The sequence below is a fragment of the Ochotona princeps genome, chromosome 1 (genome assembly GCF_030435755.1).
Source record: "Ochotona princeps isolate mOchPri1 chromosome 1, mOchPri1.hap1, whole genome shotgun sequence".
Taxonomy (NCBI): domain Eukaryota; kingdom Metazoa; phylum Chordata; class Mammalia; order Lagomorpha; family Ochotonidae; genus Ochotona; species Ochotona princeps.
In genome coordinates, this window is record NC_080832.1 from 95230098 (window position 1) to 95253472 (window position 23375).

At 37.4% G+C, this 23375-nt stretch overlaps 1 protein-coding gene across 3 annotated transcripts in view; it reads right to left on the bottom strand.

The window, feature by feature from the left end:
* Window positions 1–31: 31 nt before the first annotated feature.
* The window catches only part of FAM83B (family with sequence similarity 83 member B), a 64340-nt gene continuing 40996 nt past the window's right edge, over window positions 32–23375 (bottom strand). For all 3 annotated transcript variants that reach the window (XM_058662021.1, XM_058662011.1, XM_058662032.1), the window contains exons 3-5: window positions 14191–14355; window positions 13171–13295; window positions 32–2974 (exon numbers count right to left, since the gene is read on the bottom strand). In XM_058662021.1, coding sequence (XP_058518004.1) covers window positions 676–2974; window positions 13171–13295; window positions 14191–14355 — 2589 coding nt within the window. In that variant the 3' untranslated portion in view covers window positions 32–675. The remainder of the gene's footprint in view (window positions 2975–13170; window positions 13296–14190; window positions 14356–23375) is intronic.

Below are 23375 nucleotides of genomic sequence, written 5' to 3' on the forward strand. Positions count from 1 at the left end.
ATCAAGGAAAGACCGTAAGGCTCCCACTCAGATTTTTCCAATGATCAGTAAAACAAATTCCTACAAATGCAATCACAGTGCATGAAACTCACACTTTGCAAATGTTTTAGGCAAAATAAACATTATGCTGAGCTATAGTTTAAAGAGTCTTGTTGTGGCCCAAATAGCTGCAAAATATTGCAGCAAAAAATTGACATTGATAGAATCAATAAGACAACGTGTAAGGTAAAAATTTAATTAAAAACACCAAGCTCTTGTCCCATGTTTTACATTTATGAAGATATAAAAACACCATAAGTTTACACTATAAAGGGTTATTGACAGAAGAATGAGCAGTTTAAATCCATACACCACCTTTTCACCAAAGTTAGTAATTACGGCTTCAGATTTTTAGCCTAAAGAAAACAATTTCACTGATGTATCCGTTTGTGTTATTATTTGCCATTACCATTTAAAAACCCTGTCTTTACAGAGAAAAATTCATCTATGAAGTAATTAAGTAAATAAGCTTTATCAGCTAGAACACTACTGTACACTAATACACTGGGGAACATTCCATCACATCTACAATTTTAGCCCTAGAGAAGCCTACTGGCAAGTTACAGAACATAATTTTTTCTAAAAAAATTTTTAGCCCCATTTTGTATTTTTTTAGCCATTTGCAGTTATGCTATTTTATTTATTTTTGTTTATAAAGTTTCCAAACTTTTGCATAAATCCTCGGAACTTGTTTTCATTTGGTTGATATGAGTGGTAAACACCAGAGCCGTAATTAAGCATTGGGCTGGATCTGCCATAACTGTTGCCCAAATTTGTGGATTTTATTTCTGCACGAGTTACTGTGGGACTGGGCATGTTGCTTGCTGGCTGAATGGCGCTCTCAATCTTACAAAAGGGCTCAAAGCGACTATAAACCCGCCTGTCCGTTGAATGAGTCCTTAAGATCTCACGGGGCTTTGGTCTTGGAGAAGAAGTTGGTCTCCCTTCAGGAGCAACAACGGCATGAATCTCCTTCGAATCTCGGTATTGGATCTGTTCTGTGTTGAATCTTGGGGCCGAGGCATCCCCGGCCCTTTCTAAGAACTTCCTCTCAGCTGGAACTGCAGAAGGGGTTATTTTATTATTTTCATCGGATGGAGAATGTGTTCCCGGAGAGGAACTAATCGTTATATCTTCCTTACTTTTGTGAACGCTGCCTTGAGAATTTGAGGAGGAGGAGCGCTTTCTTCTAGGTGATGAATCACCTTTGTGTTCTGATTTCTTTGGTTTTTGATTTTCTTCACCCTCTGAAACTAATGTGTCAGAACTACTACACATTCTGTAAAAGGCAGGTGCTTTATTTTTCGAGAGAGTCTCTTTTTTTTCTGGTGTAAGGCTAAGTAAGGACCTCAGCTTCTGAGATCCCTTTTTCAGAAAACTTGGAGAACCTTTAACTTCCTTCTTTGGGGTGAGTTCCTTGTTGGGTTCCTCTTTATTCACGTCATGTAAAGCTGCAATAGAAATTGATTTGGTAGCAGTGCCACTTGGAGGATCTCTCCTGTCAACTTCCTCTTCCTCCTCCACGCTATGGGTCACATTATGCATGCTTTTAGAGCTTTTCAGCAGGTCTTCCTTGGGTTTTTCTGGTTGTCTAACTCGATTCCTGGTGAGTGTGCTATACACGTAATGCTTGCTACTTCCATGGCCGATGTTAGCTTTCGAGTGGTCAAAAAATGGGAAACTTCGTCTTTTGAGTAGATTCTCATTTGGTTCATTCTTTTGATTTTCTGTCTGTTTATTTGAACACAAAGTTGTATATATATAATTATTTGCTTCTGTATGGCCATTTGTGGTTTGCTTTAATACTGGCGAGTGATTTTCGGGAACGTGCAAGGTGTGCATTTTAGATGCCTCTGACTGTAGTGGTAGCTGAGGGACTGGTTCTGGCAGAGGCTTCTCCGTTGAATGCTCTACTCTTGCAGGGGAACGTGGGACCTCTTTAGGTGTGTCACTTCCCTGGGAGCCAATGATTGTTGAATTCGAAGAGCCAGTTGTGCAACTGTTAACTTCCTGTTGCTCAGGCAGAGTTGGTTTAAATACAAAAGAGGAACGAAGCCGAGAATGAGCATAAAGAGCACTGGCTTTCAAATTCTCAGAGTTATCGTAGCCCTCAAACCGCTCACCCAAGGCTGATCCGCTGGAATCAGGTGGCGCCTCAGACTGATCATTTAAATAAGATTCAATCCTCCAGTTACGTAGGAATGATTTTGTGGTATGCTCAAGGGTTGGCATCCGTTGCTGCAAAAACCGAATATGATTATCAGTTCCGTTAAAAGATCTTCTCATATTTGAATTTCTTTCTGGAAGATTGGTTTTTCTCTGAGCAAGCCGATCAGCAAAACTTTGAGCGGGTGTGTTATTGTGGCTTGAATAGCCTCCCCGCGACGAGGATGCCACACTGAGGCTATCTGAAGGTCTTTTGTAATTAGCAGGGGGATGATTGGCTCGATTCAGAGTCCTACTAAGCAGAAGATATGGCGTGGTCTCTGGCTGTTCCCCAGCGTAACTATGTCTTTTCCAATTTTCATTTAGGTGACTGGGTTGAAACTGACGGACTGTATTTGGACCATTAAAGTTTGGAACAAAATGAGGTTTGTATGCTTGATTTCTTATGCTGTATTTGTCAGGTTCATGTAAAATATACTTCCCTCTGTTTTTGAAGTAACTGGAGTCTAGTTTGTGAATTGTGTCTTGTCTACTGAAAAGGTTGCGTTGGCTGGAAACAGAAGCTAATGAAGAAACCGAATGCTGGTAATTTCCATTCTCCCAGAGAGATTTGCCATGTTTTACCCTTGTTGCTTCATCCTGAGCAAATGAACTGGGAACACAGGATCTTGCATACAGAGTTCGAAATTCTTCATCAAAAGACTCAACAAGTTGTCCTGTAATTATCTGAACCATACTGAGGTGAGCTTTTTCAAATGACCACATGTAGCTGAAACAAAATGAAAAAAAAAAAAAAAAGAGTGGATGTTTTAAAAATTTCTATGCTGAAAGATTAATGATAAAACACATTTCTGCTTAAAAACATTTCAATTAATATATCCAAACATGTCTTTGCTTTTCGTATTATAACTTAATATAATTCCTTTCATTATGTGCTTATATTCTTGTGTAACTTCATATTTGTATTTTAAACAGTAAATCTCAATTCGGACTTTGGACCTACTTGCCCTTTCTCCAACACCTTCTAACATGTTCAAAGAAATTTTTATGGTGCATTTTGGAACTGTGCTTACTAAGAGTTTACAGAGTAAAAAACAACAAACAAGATACTATTTTCCCTACAGATAATCCTGGCAAGGACTACAAGTCAGTCTTAGAGGACAAGTTAAGAGGTTGGCTGTAGCCTCACAAATTTTAGCTTCATATTCCTCATATTGCAAATGAAGAGCTGATCCGCAGAATAGTTGCAAAACCTTATGTTTCTAAATTATTATAATGCAAGCTTGCTGTGCGAATGCACATAGTTTAGACAACTGAACCTCTGGGTTGTTATCTCTGTGGTTTACTCAATAAATGTAATTTAGCATGTCAATAGTTATAAACAAAGGGTTGCCTCAATCACTAACAGGTGGATTTCACTGTACCTAATGTACAAAGGATAAATAAATACAGTTCTCATAATCCAAGTCAATCAATATGCCAATAAGGGTGTTTTAACATTGGATACACATCTAGAAATGGAAGTTTTCAAGTGTAGAGATGAAAACTATCTTGGAATTTGCTATTAAATTTGAAACTCACTTTTGAAAATATGATGAAAAAAGAAACTAAAAAGACAAGCTCATTACTAATATGCTATCCAGATAATCATATGAATAACAATGAAGATAAATACAAGAAGGGAAAGGAGACATGGTCTCTACATTAAAGTACTTTCCTATTTACACAGAGAATATGGCAAATGAAAAGAGATTAAAACAATCAGAAGATAATATTTTAAAGCACATAAAATATAAACACTGCCTGCATTCCATATGGAAATGCTAGTTCTAGTATCTGTCATTTTGCTTATAATTCTGTCCCATTAATACAATAAAAAGCATTCACTGATGGCTCATGAAACACAACTTGGATACCCAGATGGAGTTCCTCCCCCAGCCTCTGGCTTGACCTAGTCCAGCTGTCTCAGTCATTTGGAGAGTGAACCAGTGGGTGAAAGATTACTGTCTCTGTCTCTCTTCCTGTCACTCTGCTTTTCAAATAAATAGTCTAAAAGCTAGAGCGCACAACTTTATTGTTTGGATACATTCAACTTTATCTAATATGCCTAATGAATGCATAACACAGAATAATATCTATTAGGCTTTTTTATGTGTGAACCCAAATGCGCCCCTAGCCTGACATAAAAGATATGCTGCACAAGTGAATAAGTAAGAACATTTCCAAATTACCTAAGATACGAATACAAAATATGCGAGAAGCAGCAAGTAGTGGAAAAGGTAGCCAGCTGGCAAGTGTTTGCCAAACCAGAGACGGTGATGTTTAATGATATTTTGACTTAGGTTACATATTCAGAAGTTCACAAATGAAAGATGTAGGAGGACAATCTGTGTGGAAAAAGAAACAAATGGAAAAAGGAAGTAACCAATAGTGGCTAAGATGTGGTTGAACATAGAAACAGGTTATATTTCCCCTAGTAAAGAAGCTATGTATGAGATTTATGAACTAATGGAAAAAATACTGCTTACAAATCAGAAAGTTTGTGTAGGATTTGTTTCCATGTTTTGCTAACTTACACTAGAAAGAGGTGTTTGAGGAATTAATTTCCCTAGTAGATATTCATTAGATGTGAAAGGAGTGACTGGATTCCCAATGAAGAATTATCTAGAGAGAATCTGGATATGAGTGAAACTCTGGGAAATGAGTGAAAATGTTGATTCAGTAGCAAGAGGAAATTAGACTATTCATTCAGGAAGACCGTTCACAGTTTCTGAAACAAAAATATTCTCCACATCTTGAATTTTGGAAACTCCTAAGATATTGAGACTGGTAAATCTGTAACAATTAGAAAGAGCACCCTGCTTTAGTAAATCAGAATCTCATAATACAATTTCAGGTGACAAGAAGACATAAAATGAAAACATTCAGTAAGAAAAACCTGAGAAATTTGGAGCCATGCCTCTAGACTTAGAGACAAATAATTGTATTCTCTATCATTCCACATGAAATGAATCATCTATAGGCCAATAACCTATATCTATAAGGTCAGTGTTGACCTTTTCTGTATTTTATATTTTTAGAGTCAATTCCAATTTTTATTTGGGATTTAACGTATCTCACAAAATCAACACATATAAGACTTCCTCCAACACTCCTTTCCCCCAAACTATCCCTCTCCTAGTTTTACCTATTTGTGTCATAGACTCAACCACATTTTTTGGTGACCAGTAATGAGAAACACTAAGCCTCCTTCGAATGCTCTTTTTCTTGTAACTGACAAGTCCTGTTGACTCAGATTCCAAAGCCTCTTCCAAATGTCTCCTATTCTTTTCACTTTAGTCTGAGACGTCACGGAATTTGACATGTAGTCTTCCTATGTGCTCATTTTTTAATCAAAATAGCAGCAGTACAGTCTTTTTAAATATTCATCTTGGGGATGTTTTGTCATGTTCTACTACATAGTCTGATTCTTACAACATCCCTTATTACTATCAGATATTCCCCTTTTTTGTTTCCTTTTATTAATCATGTTTTCTCTGCCTGCTAAAATAAAAATTCTTTCACCTCAGTATTCGTGTGGATCTTTTTTATGCCTCTCCAGATAGGAGCTGAGAATGGTTCTTTGCATAGAGACAGTAATGTTATAGGTGATTGCAAAGAGCAACAGGAGAAAAATCCTTCCTAAACCATAACACATTCAACATTCTGGCTTGCCTAAAGTGCTCTACAAGGAAGTAGCATCAGTCTTCACTGGCTGAGTGGTGATAAGACTGGCATCAGTGTTTGGAAGCCACTGAAAACAGATGTTTAGTATTTTGCAGCTCTATCTCCACAGGCTTACACCAACGGAGCAATAAAAGAAAATATTTGAGAAGTCCTACCAGTTATCATTGAGCTGACTGGTTTTCCCCTGAATGAGGACAATATGCACAGACTGTGAGAGATGACTGTTTTCCTAATGCTCAATTATTGCCAAAATTACAAAGTTTATATAGAAACAGTAAAAGTATATGCAATGCAATTAACAAAATAAATCCAGAACCTGATGTAAAAAAATATCAAACTGAACCCAGTCTCTTGCCTATTTCCCTTGGTCCAACATAACCTTCCCCATCCTTTATCAAAAGGGATTCACTGACTTGAGGAAGTTACACAGCGGGCACTACAAGGTTCTAATCATTGGACTCAAGGAGTTGTTTCTTCTCCAGCAAATAACAAAACTGAAGGCCAATATTTTCTTGGAGTGTTTGTTCAGAGGAATTCCAGGTTTAGACACAATGTAACTGCCATCTTTACGTAAACCAAGGTCCACCGTCCACCGGGCCATCATAAACTCCGCAACCAGCACAGCATCACTGACCAACCAGTGACACAAATAAAGGCAATGAGAGAAAAGGTGGGACAAATGAGTTACAGGATACAAAGTAATAGCATACCAATAGTAAGTCCTTTCTTAAAGGTAACTATCTTAAAGGAAAATGCATTAAACTCCAATAAATCAAAAGATACAGACTGAATACACCATAAACAAGATCTAAATATCTGCTCTTTTCCAAGACTTACTTTAGATCTAAGTGAGCACACAGGTTGAAAAGAAAGGATGGAAAAAATATATGTCAAGTGAATAGTAACCAAAAGAGTGAATGCTATAAGGTTGTCAGATAAAATACATTTTAAAGTAAAAGCCATCACAAAAGATGAAAAAAATTATATGAGACTACATTGAAATTTTGTGGAAAGTAAATTTGACTTGAAAAATGTTTGGAATACATTAGTAATTTTTCGTGACCTTTTTGAAGACCCCTTGTAAGCATGGATTTCAAAATCCTTGGTACTAAATATAAATCAGTATTTCAAGTACTTCTGTTGTACTGACATGTAATGATAAAAAGACCGATTTACCAAAAAGGTATAACAATTATGAATATTTATATATCGAATCTCATTGCTTCTAATTACAGGAAGACATAGTTTGACAGAATTTAAACGAGAAACAAATACCAGCACCATATTAGTAAGAAATATCAATAGCCTTTCATTGATGGCTAGATCAATGAAAAAGAACATTAGCATGCATCGAACAAATTGAACAAGACCATAGACCAGGAAGAATTAATTAACACAAACGAAACACTGCATGAATGCACAACATACATTTTTTTTCTGTGCACTTGAAACATGTTCATGATAGCCCAAAAACCAAATATTAACAAACTGAGGAAGATCTAAGTTGTGTAAAGTATCTTTCCTAATCACAATGGATTAAAACTGAAAATTAGTAATAGAAGTAAAATTACAAATTCTTCAGATATACGGAAATTTAAAACAATACAAGTATCAAAGAAGAAATGAGGGAAATAAGAAAATTCTTTGAGACAATTTAAAATGGAAAACATACCACATTTTATAGATGCTCTGAAAATTATGTTAAAATTATTTTGATAGAAGTAAATGTATACATTAAGATGTAAAAACTTCTCAAAACAGTAATCTAAGGGTACCCCTCAACAAGCTGGACAATGAAAAACCAATAGGAAAGAGGTGAGCAATCCTAGTTTTAGGAAAGAAGAAATGATTACACACAAAAGTGAAAAATCATTGCCCTTTCTCAACAATAATTTTTATGAGAAGGCAACACTTTCCAAGAACACAGGGGAAATAACTGAGCTAGGAAGTCCATACTGAATTAAACTACAAGTCATCAAAGATTGCAAAATCTAAGCTTAATGAACACTTAAGCAAACTTGGGAGAAAAACTGAGACCTGGAAACAGAAACAAGAAAATAGAAAATTTAGGAAACAATGAGTCAAAACACCCAGGAATATGGGACATTCCAGGACCCCATCTGGCTTCCAATTTTAGAACTTGCTAACCCAGATGGTATATCACAGATTTTTGTTGATGATTGGACATTTGGGAAAGTCATTCATGTACTTCAAAGTCATTTTGATCAACTAGAAAAAAATAACAGTAAGTAAGTAGAAAACAAGGCCATTGAAATTAAAAAAAGGTAAAATGGCCACTTTTATCCTTGTTTACAGAAATAAATATCATAAATCACTCTGCGGTTCAAAGAAAAATTCCTGTTGCTTCAATAATATAAACCTGACCTTCTCAAACAAAATTGTGATAAATACTCTATTAGAAGCATAAGACAAGAAGAGTGAGCAGAAATGAATCTGTTGCAAATATAACTTCTCAATGATGATATGATAAACCAAAGATAATGTTTGAAACTGGAACACTGTGAAAGAAGCACACAGTCACAACGTGAAAGAACTGGATAACTGAATATGGATGTCAGAAGAATAGGAAGATGCAGAATCAGAACTGCTCTGTGTGTTGCATATCAAATAACACATGGTTTCAAATGTACTTGCAGAAATTTTCTTGCATCAAAACAACTTCCTACTGCCACCTTGGCTAAACACTCTTAAAAACATCTGAGTTTCTCAATGGTTAAGAATTAAACAGTAAAGTCCATGACATCTAGCCAACTAACTATGGAGAGTGCTTCTCAACTGTGACAATTTGAATGTTTGATCAAAAATGGCACCTGAGAGGAACCAACTTCAGTGATACTCAGTTTTTGCAAGTAATATTTAAGAAGACTGTAAAAAATTTTAAAGGGTTTTGAAATTCTCATTCTTGAATTCGTGGGCAAATGTCTTTCTACTTTACATGTGCTAATTTCAGTGGCAGTCATATTTAAAAAAATGTTTTGATAAATTAAGGAGTTTGTAGAATTTTTATAATCTCATCAATGTTAGTTTCATGACAAAGCTCCTGTTGTGTTTTCTTTATAAAACCATCATCCTGGGCCCGGTGGCGTGGCCTAGCGGCTAAAGTCCTCGCCTTGAACGCCCCGGGATCCCATGTGGGCGCCGGTTCTAATCCCGGCAGCTCCACTTCCCATCCAGCTCCCTGCTTGTGGCCTGGGAAAGCAGGAGAGGACGGCCCAATGCTTTGGGACCCTGCACCCGCGTGGGAGACCCGGAAGAGGTTCCTGGTTCCCGGCTTCGGATCGGCGCGCATCGGCTAGTTGCGGCTCACTTGGGGAGTGAAACATCGGACGGAAGATCTTCCTCTCTGTCTCTCCTCCTCTCTGTATATCTGGCTTTCCAATAATAATAAAATCTTTAAAAAATAAATAAATAAAAAATAAAACCATCATCCTGATGAGAGAGCTCTTACTCATTACTGTGTCCTGAATACAGATTCTAGGCCTCTCTAGGAGTGTTGGGACTCGAGAAGTCCCTCTGGCCTTTCCTATAAAAATGAATAAATCTTTTTTAAAAGGAAGAAGTGCCAGCCCCTGCCCACTACAGTGAGGGTGCTGCGACTCACAATTTAAACGAAAAAAACAAAGTAACTGGCATCTCAAGGCAAACAATTTTGAATTAGAAAACAAAACATGTTTCAAAGCTCCTAAAAGGAAAATGATAAAAAAAAATTAGTTGGGTAAGAATTAAGGATATAACTAAACAAAATGAAATATATGTTTTACTCAAACAAGTTCATATTGTACCAGGTTTTTATTAGAATATTGTTATCAACAGGAACAGTCCATGATAACTCACCCTGCCTGTCAGAGACAGCAGTTGACACCGCTGATCATTTCAAGGAATTTGAAATAATTAGAGCGAACAGTTGCTAGAAAAAAAGCTTACACATTTTTTAAAGAGTTATTTATTTGTATTACAAAGTCAGATATACAGAGGAGGAGAGACAGAGAGGAAGATCCTCCGTCCGATGATTCACTCCCCAAGTGAGCACAATGGCCGGTGCTGCGCCGATCCGAAGCCGGGAACCAGGAACCTCCTCCAGGTCTCCCACACGGGTGCAGGGTCCCAAAGCTTTGGGCTGTCCTCAACTGCTTTCCCAGGCCACAAGCAGGGAGCTGGATGGGAAGTGGAGCTGCCGGGATTAGAACCGGCGCCCACATGGGATCCCGGGGCGTTCAAGGCGAGGACTTTGCCGCTAGGCCACGCCGCCGGGCCCAAAGCTTACACATTTTTAATATCTGTGTCCTAAAAATTCCATATTCACTTGTATAAATAATAAATTGTTTCTGCTTCTGGCTTATGATAACAGAAAGGGACAGTGTTTTTTTGTGTGTTGTCTTCTTGCCTCCCAATCAAAATTAGCTCAATCACAGTCAGCTGAAAACACAGCACAGGTTATTTGCTTTAGTGGTTAGGACACCCAAGTCCCACACTGACACCTGCTCCTAGTTCCAGCTTCCTGTGAAGCAAGGGTGGTGGTCCAAACAAACTGCAGTCATGCCACCCACACAGAAGACCTGGACCGAGTTCCCTGCTCCCAGTTCTGCTGGACTAAGTCCAGTGTTGAGGGCACTGGGGAAGTGAGCCAGATCATGAGAAGATTCTTTCATTATCTCTCAAATAATTTTTTAAGCTAAACTTAAAAACTGGACCTATTGGGCCTGGCACAAGCCTAATGGCCAAAGCCCTATCCTTGAACGTGCTGGGATCTCGTATGGGTGTCGGCTCTAATCCTGGCAGCCCCGCTTCCCTTCCAGCTCCCTGCTTATGCCCTGGAAAACGAGTCCAGAACGGCCCAAAGTCTTGGGACCCTGCACCCACTTGGGAGGCCCGGAAGAAGCTCCGGGCTCCTGGTTTCGAATTGTCTCAGCTCCAGCTGTCGTGACCGCTTGGGGAGTGAACCATTGGATGCCTCTCTTCCTCTCTGTATATCTGCCTTTCCAATAAAAATAAATAAATCTTTTTAAAAATCTGCACCTATTAATACATAGAGGTAGCAAAAATTGATTCCAGTGGCATCGCCATATTCGTAACAGGTGAACTTACTATAGAAAAGAATCTGAAAAACAAATAGAAAAGGAGTATGAACTATGATGAGTTTAAATAAGAAATATGATTAAAGTCAAGTAAACCCATCAACAGAAAACCCCTAAACTCAAGTGGTTCGGATTAATACATTCAGTCAGTCTTTAAAAGGACTCACTGATATCAAATACAGTGATTTTATATCTAGAAAGCTTCTGTTTGGAACTCCAAGCAGTATTTCCTTTTAAGTCTCCCTGAACTTAAAAAGGAAGTGAACAGAAAATAACAGTTAAAATAAGGTCTAATGCCATAGCTGACATCATGGGTATGGGATGCATTAACTCATTTAGTCCTCCTAAAAATGCCATGAGGTAGGTTCTGTGATTATTCTCATTTTTACAGCTGAACAAACTCATGCAGCCAAATTAAGCGATTTTCTTAAGTGCATCCATTACAATGTGTTGCCTTGTCTCAGACGATTGCAGTTATTAGGAGAGAGACAAAGGTTTCCCCTCACATTGTTGTGTGTATCACCGTGGGTTTTTAGGATTTTGTCCTCTGTCTTTCATGATTCATCCATTCTACCTTATGAGCCTAGCACTTCACAGGTGTGGGCTGGTGTTTTCATCTGCCATCCACATGACCTCACTATGGTTCTCATTCAGGCATGATGCAGAGGACAGAGCATGAGTTAATGTGTGCATTCCCTATCAGCCTGGCCTGGGTTGGACTAGTCAGATTCTTAGTAAGAGTAAAATAAGCAAACATCACTTTACATGTTCTTCAAACTGGTAAACATTTTTTTTTTGTTTCCAAGAGCAATTACTATTAAAATCCACAATAAGTAGTACTTTCATAAGGAGCACAGTTTCAACAGTGTAAAGCCGCAGAGAGCCTTGGACCTTCATCATCCTGTTCTCCTGGATAAAGATCTGAAATTGGAGGAAATTATGTGATTGCTTAAGATCTTAAAGTTCCTCTAAGGTAGAACCATAACTATTCCCAGGTCTCTAGACTATATTGTAAATGTTCTTTTATATATATATTTCTTTAAAAATATTTATTTTTATTGGAAATGCAGATTTTCAAATAGAAGGAGAGACAGAGAAAGATGTTCTATCTGCTAGTTCACTTCCCAAGGCGCCACAACTGCCAGAGCTGTACCGATCAGAAGCCAGGAGCCAGGAGCTTGTTCCGGGTCTCCCACAGGGGTGCAGGGTCCCAAGGCTTTGGGCCATCCTCCACTGCTTTCCCAGGCCACAAGCAGGGGGCCTGATGGGAAGTGGAGCTGCCAGGACATGAACCAGCTCTGATACAGGATCACGATGCTTGCAAGGTGAGGATTCAGCCACTGAGGCATTGTGAGGGGTCCTCTTTATTTTGTTTTATTATTACTTCTTAAAAATATTTTTAAGAAAAAGATAAAAGTAGTGCTGTGGCACCGTAGTTTAAGTCACTGCCTAGTATGTCCACATTCTGTATCGGAATACAATGTCCTGTCTGTTTTGCTTCTGATCCAGTTCCCTATTTACGTACCTGAAAAAAAAAATATCTGATAGTGGTAAAGTACATGGGAGAGTCATATGGAATTTAACGCTCCCAGTTTTAGCCTGGCCCAGTCTTGAATGTTGCAGTCACTTAGGGAATGAACCCGTGGGTTGAAAACACGTTACTTTTTGTCCCTCTCTTTCTGTATCTTTGTGTTGAAAACGAAGTACATAAGTAGAGAGAGGGAAGAGAGAAAAGAGCCAGGGTGGGTATTGTGGCACAGCGGCATAAGCTTCTGGCAGCAATGCCCACATCCCATGGCTGCCATTTTGATTGTGGTTGCTCCATTTACAATTCAGCTCCCTGTCAATGCATTTGAGAAAGAAGTAAAATATGGCTCAAGTCCTGGTACCCTCACCCATGAGGGAGACCTTCGTGGAGTCCCTATATTCCGGCTTTAGCTTGACCCAGGCCTTGTCCCATGATCTCTGCAGGGTGAACCAGAAGATGGAAATATCAATGTCTCTAACTCTGCTATAGACCCCCACACATACACATGTGTTTGTGTGTGTGTGTGTGTGTGTGTGTGTGTGTGAGTCCAACTCTACTAAAGTGAAAAGTAATAAATTCATTACATGTTTGACAATGTAAACACATTGGTATTACCTGTAAGAGCCATACATTACTTTCTGGCAGTCAATTAATAAAAATTTCTGTTCCATTTTTCCATGGAATTTTGCTCCTGTTTTTGAAAGATAATCTTGTCCTTTCACTGTCCGCACTCGAATATTCTAGAATGTAAAATATAAGATAAAAATTAACAACAGAGATATTTTGTGAAGTAAATTATATACTAATACAAAACCATAATATCACAAAACTTTATTTGAAATTATGTTTTTCTTGAAAAAAAAGACAAGAAAATTCAAAACATCCACCCCAAATAAAAAATGTTGATGAAAATAATCACTTAAAGTATGTTTAAATGTAGCTCAGATAGAAGATAGTACTGCACTGTTGCACAGAATGGTCTCACAAGTCACTTAGGATCCTTTTAGAAGAAATTCTTTTGGATTATAGTACCCCGACGATAAAATAGCTAAGATCAAAATCTATTTTCCTTCTAAAAAATAAAACAACTGAAAATACTAGGCTAAATGTTTTGAAAAAGCGAAATTGTCCAAATCACAGAATCATCTGAATGTGTGGTTTCTAATTTATACATTCAAACCTGGAGCATTACATAGAATGAGTAGCAAGGGGAAATTTGGCTTCGTGGTTCAGACTTCCGTGGAGATGCTCGCATCCCCTGTTAGAGTGCCTGAGCTGCAGCTCCAGTTCTGCTCCCAATCAGTTTCCTGCTGATGCATGCCCAGGGAGGCAACAGGCAACAGCTCAAACACTTGCGCCCTGCCACCCACAGGGGACATCTGAATTGAGTTCCTGGTCCCTGGCTTTTTTCAGACATTCAGGACATGAAGCAGCAAGTGGGAGTCCCATCTGTCTGTTTCTCAAATAGCACAACACAAGATAAATGATGCTGAGTAAAGTTAGTTCAAGCTTGAGGGTCACAATCCAAAACCTTTCATCACAATAAGCTTTGTATATATACTTTTTCTTCTTAAACTTGATTAAGGTGAAAATGGCACACACAATACCAGACAAAAGAAAAAACAGAATTCTTACCCTGAGACGCTGTATTTGACATCCCTGTTTCTCAGTCATATTTAAAAAATGACTAAAATTGGACTCATCAAGCAGAATGTATACAGATACCCCACGAGTTGATGCTTCTACTATCTCTTTGAAAATATCCACATCTGTAAATATATCCATTACTAAAGCAATGACCTGTTTAAAAAAAAAAAGAACAATTTTAGATCCTAACAAGCAAAAGATTAAAGCATTGTTTAACCTCAGTAAATATTAGCCAGAAGAGAAAACAACTGAAGACATGAATATATATGTATAAATGTCAATGTCTGCCAGTTTTCTAAAATAAAAGACATAAATATATTGAAAGGGTTAGTAGTATGGCACAGCAAGTTAAACCACTGCCCGTGTGATGTCTGCATCCTACATGAATGCCACTTCTGGTCGCAGCTGCTCCCCTTCTGATCCAGCAACCTTCTCGGGCGCATAGGAGAGCGGTGGAAGACACCATCAGTGCTTTGACATGGCAGACCAGAAAGGAGTCTCAGGAACCTGACTTCTGTCTGTCAGAAATCTGTCCATTGCAGCCATCAGGGGAGTGAACCAGTGTATGGAAGAACTCGGACTCTCCCTCTGTCTGTACAACTCTGCTTTCAAACAAAATAATCTTATTCAGTTTATTAAAAACAAGTAAGTCCATACGTATAAATTTGTAACACTAGCCAATTTTCAAAATTTGCATTTTATTGGGATTTTCAATAAAGCGCAAAGGTAGATGATGGATTGCAAGTTCCCTTTCTGATCATCAGAGGATATAGGGTAGAAACCAGTGTGACAATATTTCTTGGGAAACCTTCCCATTTAAAAGTGAGATATCTGCAATTACTTTTAAAGAGTAAAGGTCTTAGATGACTAGGACAGAGGCAAAAAAAAAAATTTAGAAATTGAAACTTATCTAAGGAACAATGAAAGATGGAGTAAGTGCAAAAGAGAACTTGAAGAAGATGAAATATACAAGCCTAAAATTAGATTAGTCCACTGAATCGGAAAAAGAAAGAAACATAAATGAAAAGAGAAGACGATATGATTGAAAAGGTGAAAACAGAGGAAAATGTGCTAAGCAAGAGACCTCTTCAGCATGCTAATTATTGGAAACAGTCTGTTAATTATTTTATATGGCAAAATAACACTAGAAGATAAAGAGGAAAAAAACACTTCATAAAATGAACACTTAGTATGTATCATACAAGAAGACACAAACTCTGCCTATGTGAAGCTCACATTCGCCTCTGGAAATAAGCATAATAAAAAAAACTTCTACCATGTAAAACTTTTAAGAGGTTAAGATCTGTGGGCTAGGAGGAGCAGAAGGGAGGCAAAGTGGGAAGTAACAGTATGCTCGCACAATGGAATATGTGAAATACTAGACATTTGTTCACTTTATAGAAAAAAAATTTTTAAATAAAATTTAAATAAAATTTAAAATTATCTATAGGAATACCAATTTCAACCATTCTAGTAACATCACACATTCCATTTCTTTTTTTATAAATGGTGTGTGGTGTCTGTCTAAGAGAGAAGCTAGTAGTAACTGCATGCCTTGACAATTCCTCCTACCATCACATGTGTGGAAAAAACATGCATGATTATTAAATGAATACATGTGCTATGTGTTAATGTGTGGTGCAATGACATATAGCTAGTAATACAAAGAAAATAAAAATATCCATGATATAATTTTTTTCATAAAATAGCCTGCAACAATAAACATTTGATGCAGTGTGGTATTCATTTTTAAATCCTGAAAGGATTTTTTCAAAAACAAACATTACACAATACAGTGATACACTCACAGAACAAGTTATTTTGGATGTTGGAGATGAACAAAAACACATTCTCAGGACACATAAAGGTTTTTGTGTGCAAACAGTAACTGAAGTCACTCAGCCAATGGATGGTTCTCCCACGGCAAAGGTAGAACAAATGGGAGTCATTCTTGCATGATCGACAACACACTACAACAGGAACCAGGCTGGTAGACTGAACATCTCTGACAAGCTTGTCTGATGTCAACCAGATGAGACTGCTTTTCATGGCTTCCATTTCCTTGTATCCTCACCCAATTTGCTGAATTTACAAACGTGTACAGAAACTTTTAGCTGGGTCAATAAAGGCAAAATAAAATAAAACATTTTATTCTTAATGGACATTTACATATATTTGAGGGAAAAAATAATTAGAAGGGATCCACATGAAACTTCAGGTGAAATTTTTACATGTCCAGTTATTTACCTACCTAAATCATATTGTTCTATAGAAATGATAACCACAATGTTAAAAGAAAAAATTATATACTGATTAGTATGCAGAGCATGTCAAATGATTGTGCATTAATATGAAAACCAGTTACATTAAGTGGTTTTCTGCTGTGATATTAGATCTTATTTATATTCTTAAGTCTCTATTGTTTTTATATTCTTGCATTTGAAAAATGCAATTCAATTGAAAAAGCCAATACATAAATGAACTCATCAGACACTTGAGACACTCAACCAGACAACAGAGGTCATGCTGACTTAAAACAGCAGAAATAGCACAGATGGCATTAGATATAGTCACATGCTAGATAAAATTTAAGAGGATGGTATTGCAGGTAAAGCCAACACCTGTGATATCAGCATCCCATATGATTGGCATTTCACGTACCTGCTGCTCCACTTCTGCTTTAACTCCCTAATAATTTCCTAGAATGGCAGTGGGGGATGCCCTAAGTGTTGGGCCCTTAACCCATGTAGGGTATGGATCGAAGTCCTTACTTCTGTCTTTAGTCTGCTCAATCCCAGCTGTTGGAGGCCACTTGGGGAATGAATCAGTGGATGAAAGATGTCTCTGTTTCTGTCACTTCTCTCTCCATTTGATTCTGACTCTCAAATAATTACATGCATCCTTTACAAAACTATCCAATTTTAGGATACTCAGGAGCATATACTCAACTGTGAAGTAATCTGCAAAAGAACTCAGATAAAGAAAAAAACTCATATTGTATATATGTTATTATTAGAGGTCACTACATGGTAGATTGCTATAGGTAATGGGACCTCATGATAAACCTTAAATAACAAATAAAGATTATTTATCCATCAAAGCTGGAGACAAGTATTACTAGGACCCAGAAGCAACTATCAGCATGAAAATGACAGCAATATTTTAACAAATGTTCACTGAATTGACTTAAACCCCCAAAATCATTAAACTTACATATATGGATCACATTTACTTGAATGGATTTGTGTCAACTAGAATGGAAACTCTGATACATGTTTCTATTTAATCTACAGAGTAAACTAAATTCTATAAAAGAGAGTCTCTGGTCAATCATATCTTGGGAACCTGTACCTGAAAACAGATTCAATTCTACTGAGCCATATGATTGCAGGAGATTGTGAAACCGCATGACTTTTACTATAAGGTTCTTTGTAACCCCACTGAAACACCAAAAAAGTGCAAAAACTAGCAACAAGACAAATGAAAAGTAACTGAAACCTGATGATAGACAAGGTTCAACACGTTGCTAAATGAATACCAAAACAGCCTCAGAAATGTGCTTCGGTATCCTCAGTACTTTATTTGAATTTCACTTTGTTTTTTTCTATTTGTAATCTACTAGGATATAAGACTATAAGCAATATGCTTTGTATGACCTAGATACTTAATGAAATGTGAATGTACCTTGGGTGAACGTTCTCTAGTCACATAACTGTCATTATCACTCACGATGGTATATGACACCTTTTATGTTTCATTTGAAGGGATTCAGATTTCTGAGGTAATTGAGTACAGGCAGAAGGATTTATTATTTTTTTCCAGCAGAAAAACTAATACACTCCAATTTGAAAAAGCAAAAGATTAATGGAGCTCTATAATACATGCATTTATAATAAAATTCAGCACAATTGGAAAACTTTTAAGAATTAGTAATAGAAATAAAAGGAAATGAACACTTATGGATTATTTATTTCTAAGCTTATAAAACCTGTCAAAAGCAATGTACTAAATGGAATTCTTTTTTTAAAAAGCAAATCTGACATAAAAAGTATCATTCATCCTAATCTTTCTTCAGCCTAAGTAAAAATTGACAACTGTATCTATCTATATATCAGCTTGGTCTACCACAAATTATGTGATCTTCAGGAAGTTTCATAATTATGATTATAAAAGATATGAATAAATCACACTAGAGAAAAGCTTACTGAGTCTTAAAATTCCTTGTGGTTATAACTATTCGTTCATGCTCAGTAATAACTAGGATAACATAATTAGGTATGGATTAAAAGCTCTATCATAAAAGAATGGCAATGGGCTTCATTCTTACATAATAAAACATGAAAACAAAGTCACATTGTGCATATTGGGAACTTACTATACAAATTGAATTTGTACAATTATTTTACTAGAAGAATACAATGGGCTTGATATCTACAATTCCAATTATGTAGGATATGCAAGTAAACATATCAGATTCTACTAGATTAAATATCAAATTCTACTAGATTAAAGGTACACTGCAGAAAAATAACAAAAGTCTGACCAAATACAACTTGATGAAGGTAGGAAACTTTTTAGTATCTCATAATGAAAAATAGAAATTAGGAAGGAAGGATGATTGAGCTCTCTTTTGGCAATAGTGTTAATTTACAGAACAAATGATGCACGTATTCCAAGTCAGTAGGGATGTTTTAGCATTGGTAGCTTGCATTCTTTGCAGCACATTATGTGGTTTAAAATACTTCATCATAACAAAAAATAAATATTTTTATCTTTGACTTAGTTAAGAAAATTGTTACTTCAGTTCAGCGCAAGTAGTCATCTGCTCCTTTAGAATATCATTTTTCTTTATTCAGGAGGAAAAGAGAAAGAGAGAGAGAGAGAGAGAGAGAGCTCACAATCAATGGTTCATTCCAACCAATATTGACATGGGCCAAATTTAGCAGGTAAAAATTGTCCCAGTGTCCCAAGCAGGTGTCAGGGAGCTGGCCTTGAGCCATCAATTACTGCCTTCAATGATCAACACAGGCAGGAAGCCTAATTTGGGAACTAGAACCAGAAATTGATCCTGGATATTGTAACACAGGATTCAGGAGTTTTTAATTGTAGTCTTAACAACTATTCCAAATATCCACCCAATAATCTTTATTCTAACGTAGAAATGAAAACAAAATTAAAACAAAAACGGAATAGCAGGCCTGAAAGAAATTGCAATGAATAACCATAGTCCATTTATAGTCCTTTTACTGATTTCAGCAAGTCCATGATTTTACATATTCCCAATTCCCCATGAGTTCCCTGAAAGTGACTTTTTGTGAAAGGCGGTTGTGTATCAATGTCTCTAATATAAGGGTTCCCAAAAGGAACTCTCCAAGACTAGCATATTATACGATTGTGACTGCATAAAATCTGAGAGCTGTGCTTTCCAGGAGAATCAAAGCAGATTCTGTTCATCCAGAACACAACTGTGTTGTTCCCTACCCGTGTGCCCTGCTTGACTCAAGGACGCTCAGGCGATGCCCTTTGATACAAAGCCTTCTGCTGTGTCATAACAAACCAGAAATGTCAATCATTTTAACATTGTTACTACTTAAGAATCCAGGCCCATACTTAAGACAAATTCTGGCAAAAACAGTAAATGCTGAAGAAGAAAGTTAAATTTACATGTTCATTTAAAGTAATCTTAGCATTTCCAAAGAAATCATGGAGCAGTAATAGTTTTAAAAAGATAAGGAACCAGATGTCATATTTTAATATATATGTGTATAAAAGATAAAGATGGGTGACCTCAGAGTACTCGGCCTCCGAGGGCATCCAATTCCCTGTGGCCTCCTTGGCAGTTGGGATATAGTCCTTGTTGCTCGTATTAATAGTTTGTGGTGAAGGTCTGGGAGTCTTCATGGTTGGGATCCAGGCTTTCTGCTTACCACCTGCTCCACCCTGGAGTGCTCCCCTGCTCCACGCACATGACCTCCTGTTAAGAGGTTGTCAGGATCGCACCCGATTCCCCCCTCATGCATTGGTATAGTAGTTTTATTGTTGTTTAGTGCCACTTTGAGTCTGTTATCTATGAATTACCAGATTTGATCTTGATAGGCTATATTGTACTTTTTTCTCACTCTTTTTTTGGTCCTGAAAGATTTCCCTGCACTCCCCCCCATTACAGGTTAACATAGCGTATTGAGGGTATAGTAGGTTTTACAGATTTTCGATGTAGATCTTAAGTATTCTGACATTAATTGTTGGTTTATAGATTATATCGCCTTATCTTATTGCATTGGATACAGGTTATAAGAGATTGCACTAATATTACAATATACAGGTACTATTTTCCAAGTTGTTCTCTTTTCATCTCAGATTAAGGCAAACATGTGGTATTTAACCTTTTGGGATTGGTTCATTTCTCTTAGCATGATGGATTCCAGTCAGGCCCATTTGTCCACAAAGAATTGCATTTCGTTTTTCTTAATAGCTGAGTAGTATTCCATGGAGTAGATGAACCATAACTTTCTTAGCCAGTCTTCCACTGATGGGCATTTTGGCTGCTTCCAGGTTTTTGCGATCGTAGATTGTGCTGCTATGAACATAGGTGTGCATGTTGGTTTCTTGAGTAGAAGATGTTTTGGATATATCCCAAGGAGTGCTATTGCTGGATCATATGGTATGTTGATTTTCAGTTGTTTGAGTATTCGCCAAACTGATTCCCATAGAGGCTGTACAAGTCTACACTCCCACCAGCAGTGGAGAAGGGTTCCCTTTTCCCCACATCCTCGCCAGCAAGTGTTGGTGGTATTATGTATGTGTGCCATCCTTACTGGCGTTAGGTGGTACCTCATTGTTGTCTTCATTTGGATTTCCCTTATTGCCAGGGAACTTGAGCATTTTTTCATATGCTTGTTTGCCATTTGGGTTTGTTCTTTTGTGAAGTGTTTGCCCATTTCCCGTGCCCATTTCTTGAGCAGTTTGTTTGTTCTGGTGTTTTGGTTTCTCTGGAGATCTTTGTATATTCTGGAGATTAGCCCTCTATCACCTATGTCGTGTGCGAAGATCTTCTCCCATTCTGTGGGTTGCCTTTTTACTTTATTGATTGTTTCTCTAGCTGTACAGAAGCTTTTTAGTTTGATGAGGTCCCAATTGTTTATTTTGGTCTCGATTTCTACTGCATTTGGAGTCTTTTTTAGGAAGTGAGGGCCTACCCCTAAGTGTTGCAGTGTGTTTCCAACATTTTCTTCCAAAAGTTTGAAGGTTTCTGGATGTAGGTTTAGGTCTTTTATCCATTTAGATTCGATCTTGGTGTATGGTGAGAGATGTGGGTCTATCTTTTTGTTTCTGCAGGCTATTAACCAGTTGTCCCAACAGCATTTATTGAACAGACCTTTCCATTTACTTGGGTTGTTGTCTGTCTTTTTGTCGAAGATTAATTGACTGTATCTGTGTGGGTTTCCATCTGTTGTTTCTATTCTGCTCCACTGATCTTCCTCTCTATCTTTGTGCCAGTACCAGGCTGTTTTGATGACCACTGCCCTATAGTATGTCCATAGATCCGGTACTGTGATTCCCCCTGTTAAGTGCCTGTTCTTCAGAGTGGTTCTGGCTATTCGTGGTTTTTTGTGTTTCCAGATGAATCTGTGTATCATTTTTTCCAGTTCGATGAAGAATGCTGTGGGTAATTTGATTGGGATTGCATTGAATGTATATATTGCTTTTGGTAGTATAGACATTTTGATGATATTAATTTTGCCTATCCAGGAGCATGGGATGTTGTTCCATCTTTCGAGGTCTTGTTCTATTTGATTTTTGAGTGTTTTGTAATTTTCTTCATAAAGGTCATCTACGCCGGAGCTTCCACAGGGGATGGAAGAAGTCCAAACACTACAGTGCAGAAACCAACGTCATCGGAAAGACAACCAGAAGCCCTGAGTGGTCTGCAGAAACAGAAGAACAATAAACGTCCTTCCGGACCAGGGAGGAGAGCTTTCTCTGGTCCGAGACTGGCTCCACCTCTGGACCCCCCCTCCCTCGCAATGACCATCGGGATCGCTTCGAAAACCCCTCACAGCAAACAAACAATCATACAAACTAAAAAAAAAAAAAAAAAAAAAACCTAAAATAAATAAACAACAGAAAGTAGAACTTGAAATCTGACAGGAAACAGCTGGCATGGATTGGCTCATGCCTCGCTGGGTGGGTCACAAAGATTAGTTTTACTCCTCACCATGGTGCTGAGGATTTTCCTGCACACCCCCCCCAAAAAAAAAAAAAAATGTTCTGCACCTAAAATGTTGACATATATCTTGTTAGAGTTACAAGCCAGTCTGGATTATCCTAAAATCTGCCAAGATCAGCAAAATTTTACTTCAACACAACAACTGGCTAAATACTAAGATGAAATGGACACGAAACAGCTGAATGGTGCCTTATGGCCATTTTAAGGTATAGAGCAGCCGGTCCTGTATATGAACTAAATTGAAATGTCAATGAGCTAATCATAGGTTGTGGCTAGGACTTGTTTTCCTTTTTTTTTTTTTTTTTTTTTTTCTTTTTAATACACTGGTTACTCAAAACCATGTCAATTCCATAATGTTGCAAATTGCTGTTGATGTTATATTGGGACTCTTAATTGACTGTGATGATATTCTGCCAGCTCAAACTTCAGACCAGAAAAGGTCTCCCCAAGAAACTGTTCAACCAATCTGGACAATAAGTAGCTGGACTCTATGCTTGGTATATGTTTGCAATGAAAGAATCTTGATTGAATTTGAACTGTAATACTGCATCAAGGTGGAGGAATCCACCGGGGGGAGGGGAGGGGGAGGGAGGGGGGGATTCCCAGAGCCTATGAAACTGTCACATAATGCAAAATAATTAACAAAAAAAAAAAAAAAAAAAAAAAAAAAAAAAAAAAAGACAAAAAAACATGAAACAGCTCCCCGAGGAGGAGTGTTATGTGAAATCCAATGTTTACAAACATTTATAGCCCTATCCATTTAAAGTTGTCCATTAGTTTGCAGTAAATCAGCATGATTTGCATGGAATTACACTATTAATAAAAAAAAAAAAAAAAAAAAAAAAAAAAAAAAAGATAAAGATGTAGAGTAGTGTCACATCACCATGAATGAATCTCAATATTTTATAATTATTTTAGTTTTTACTTATTTTTCAATTCTATTGTT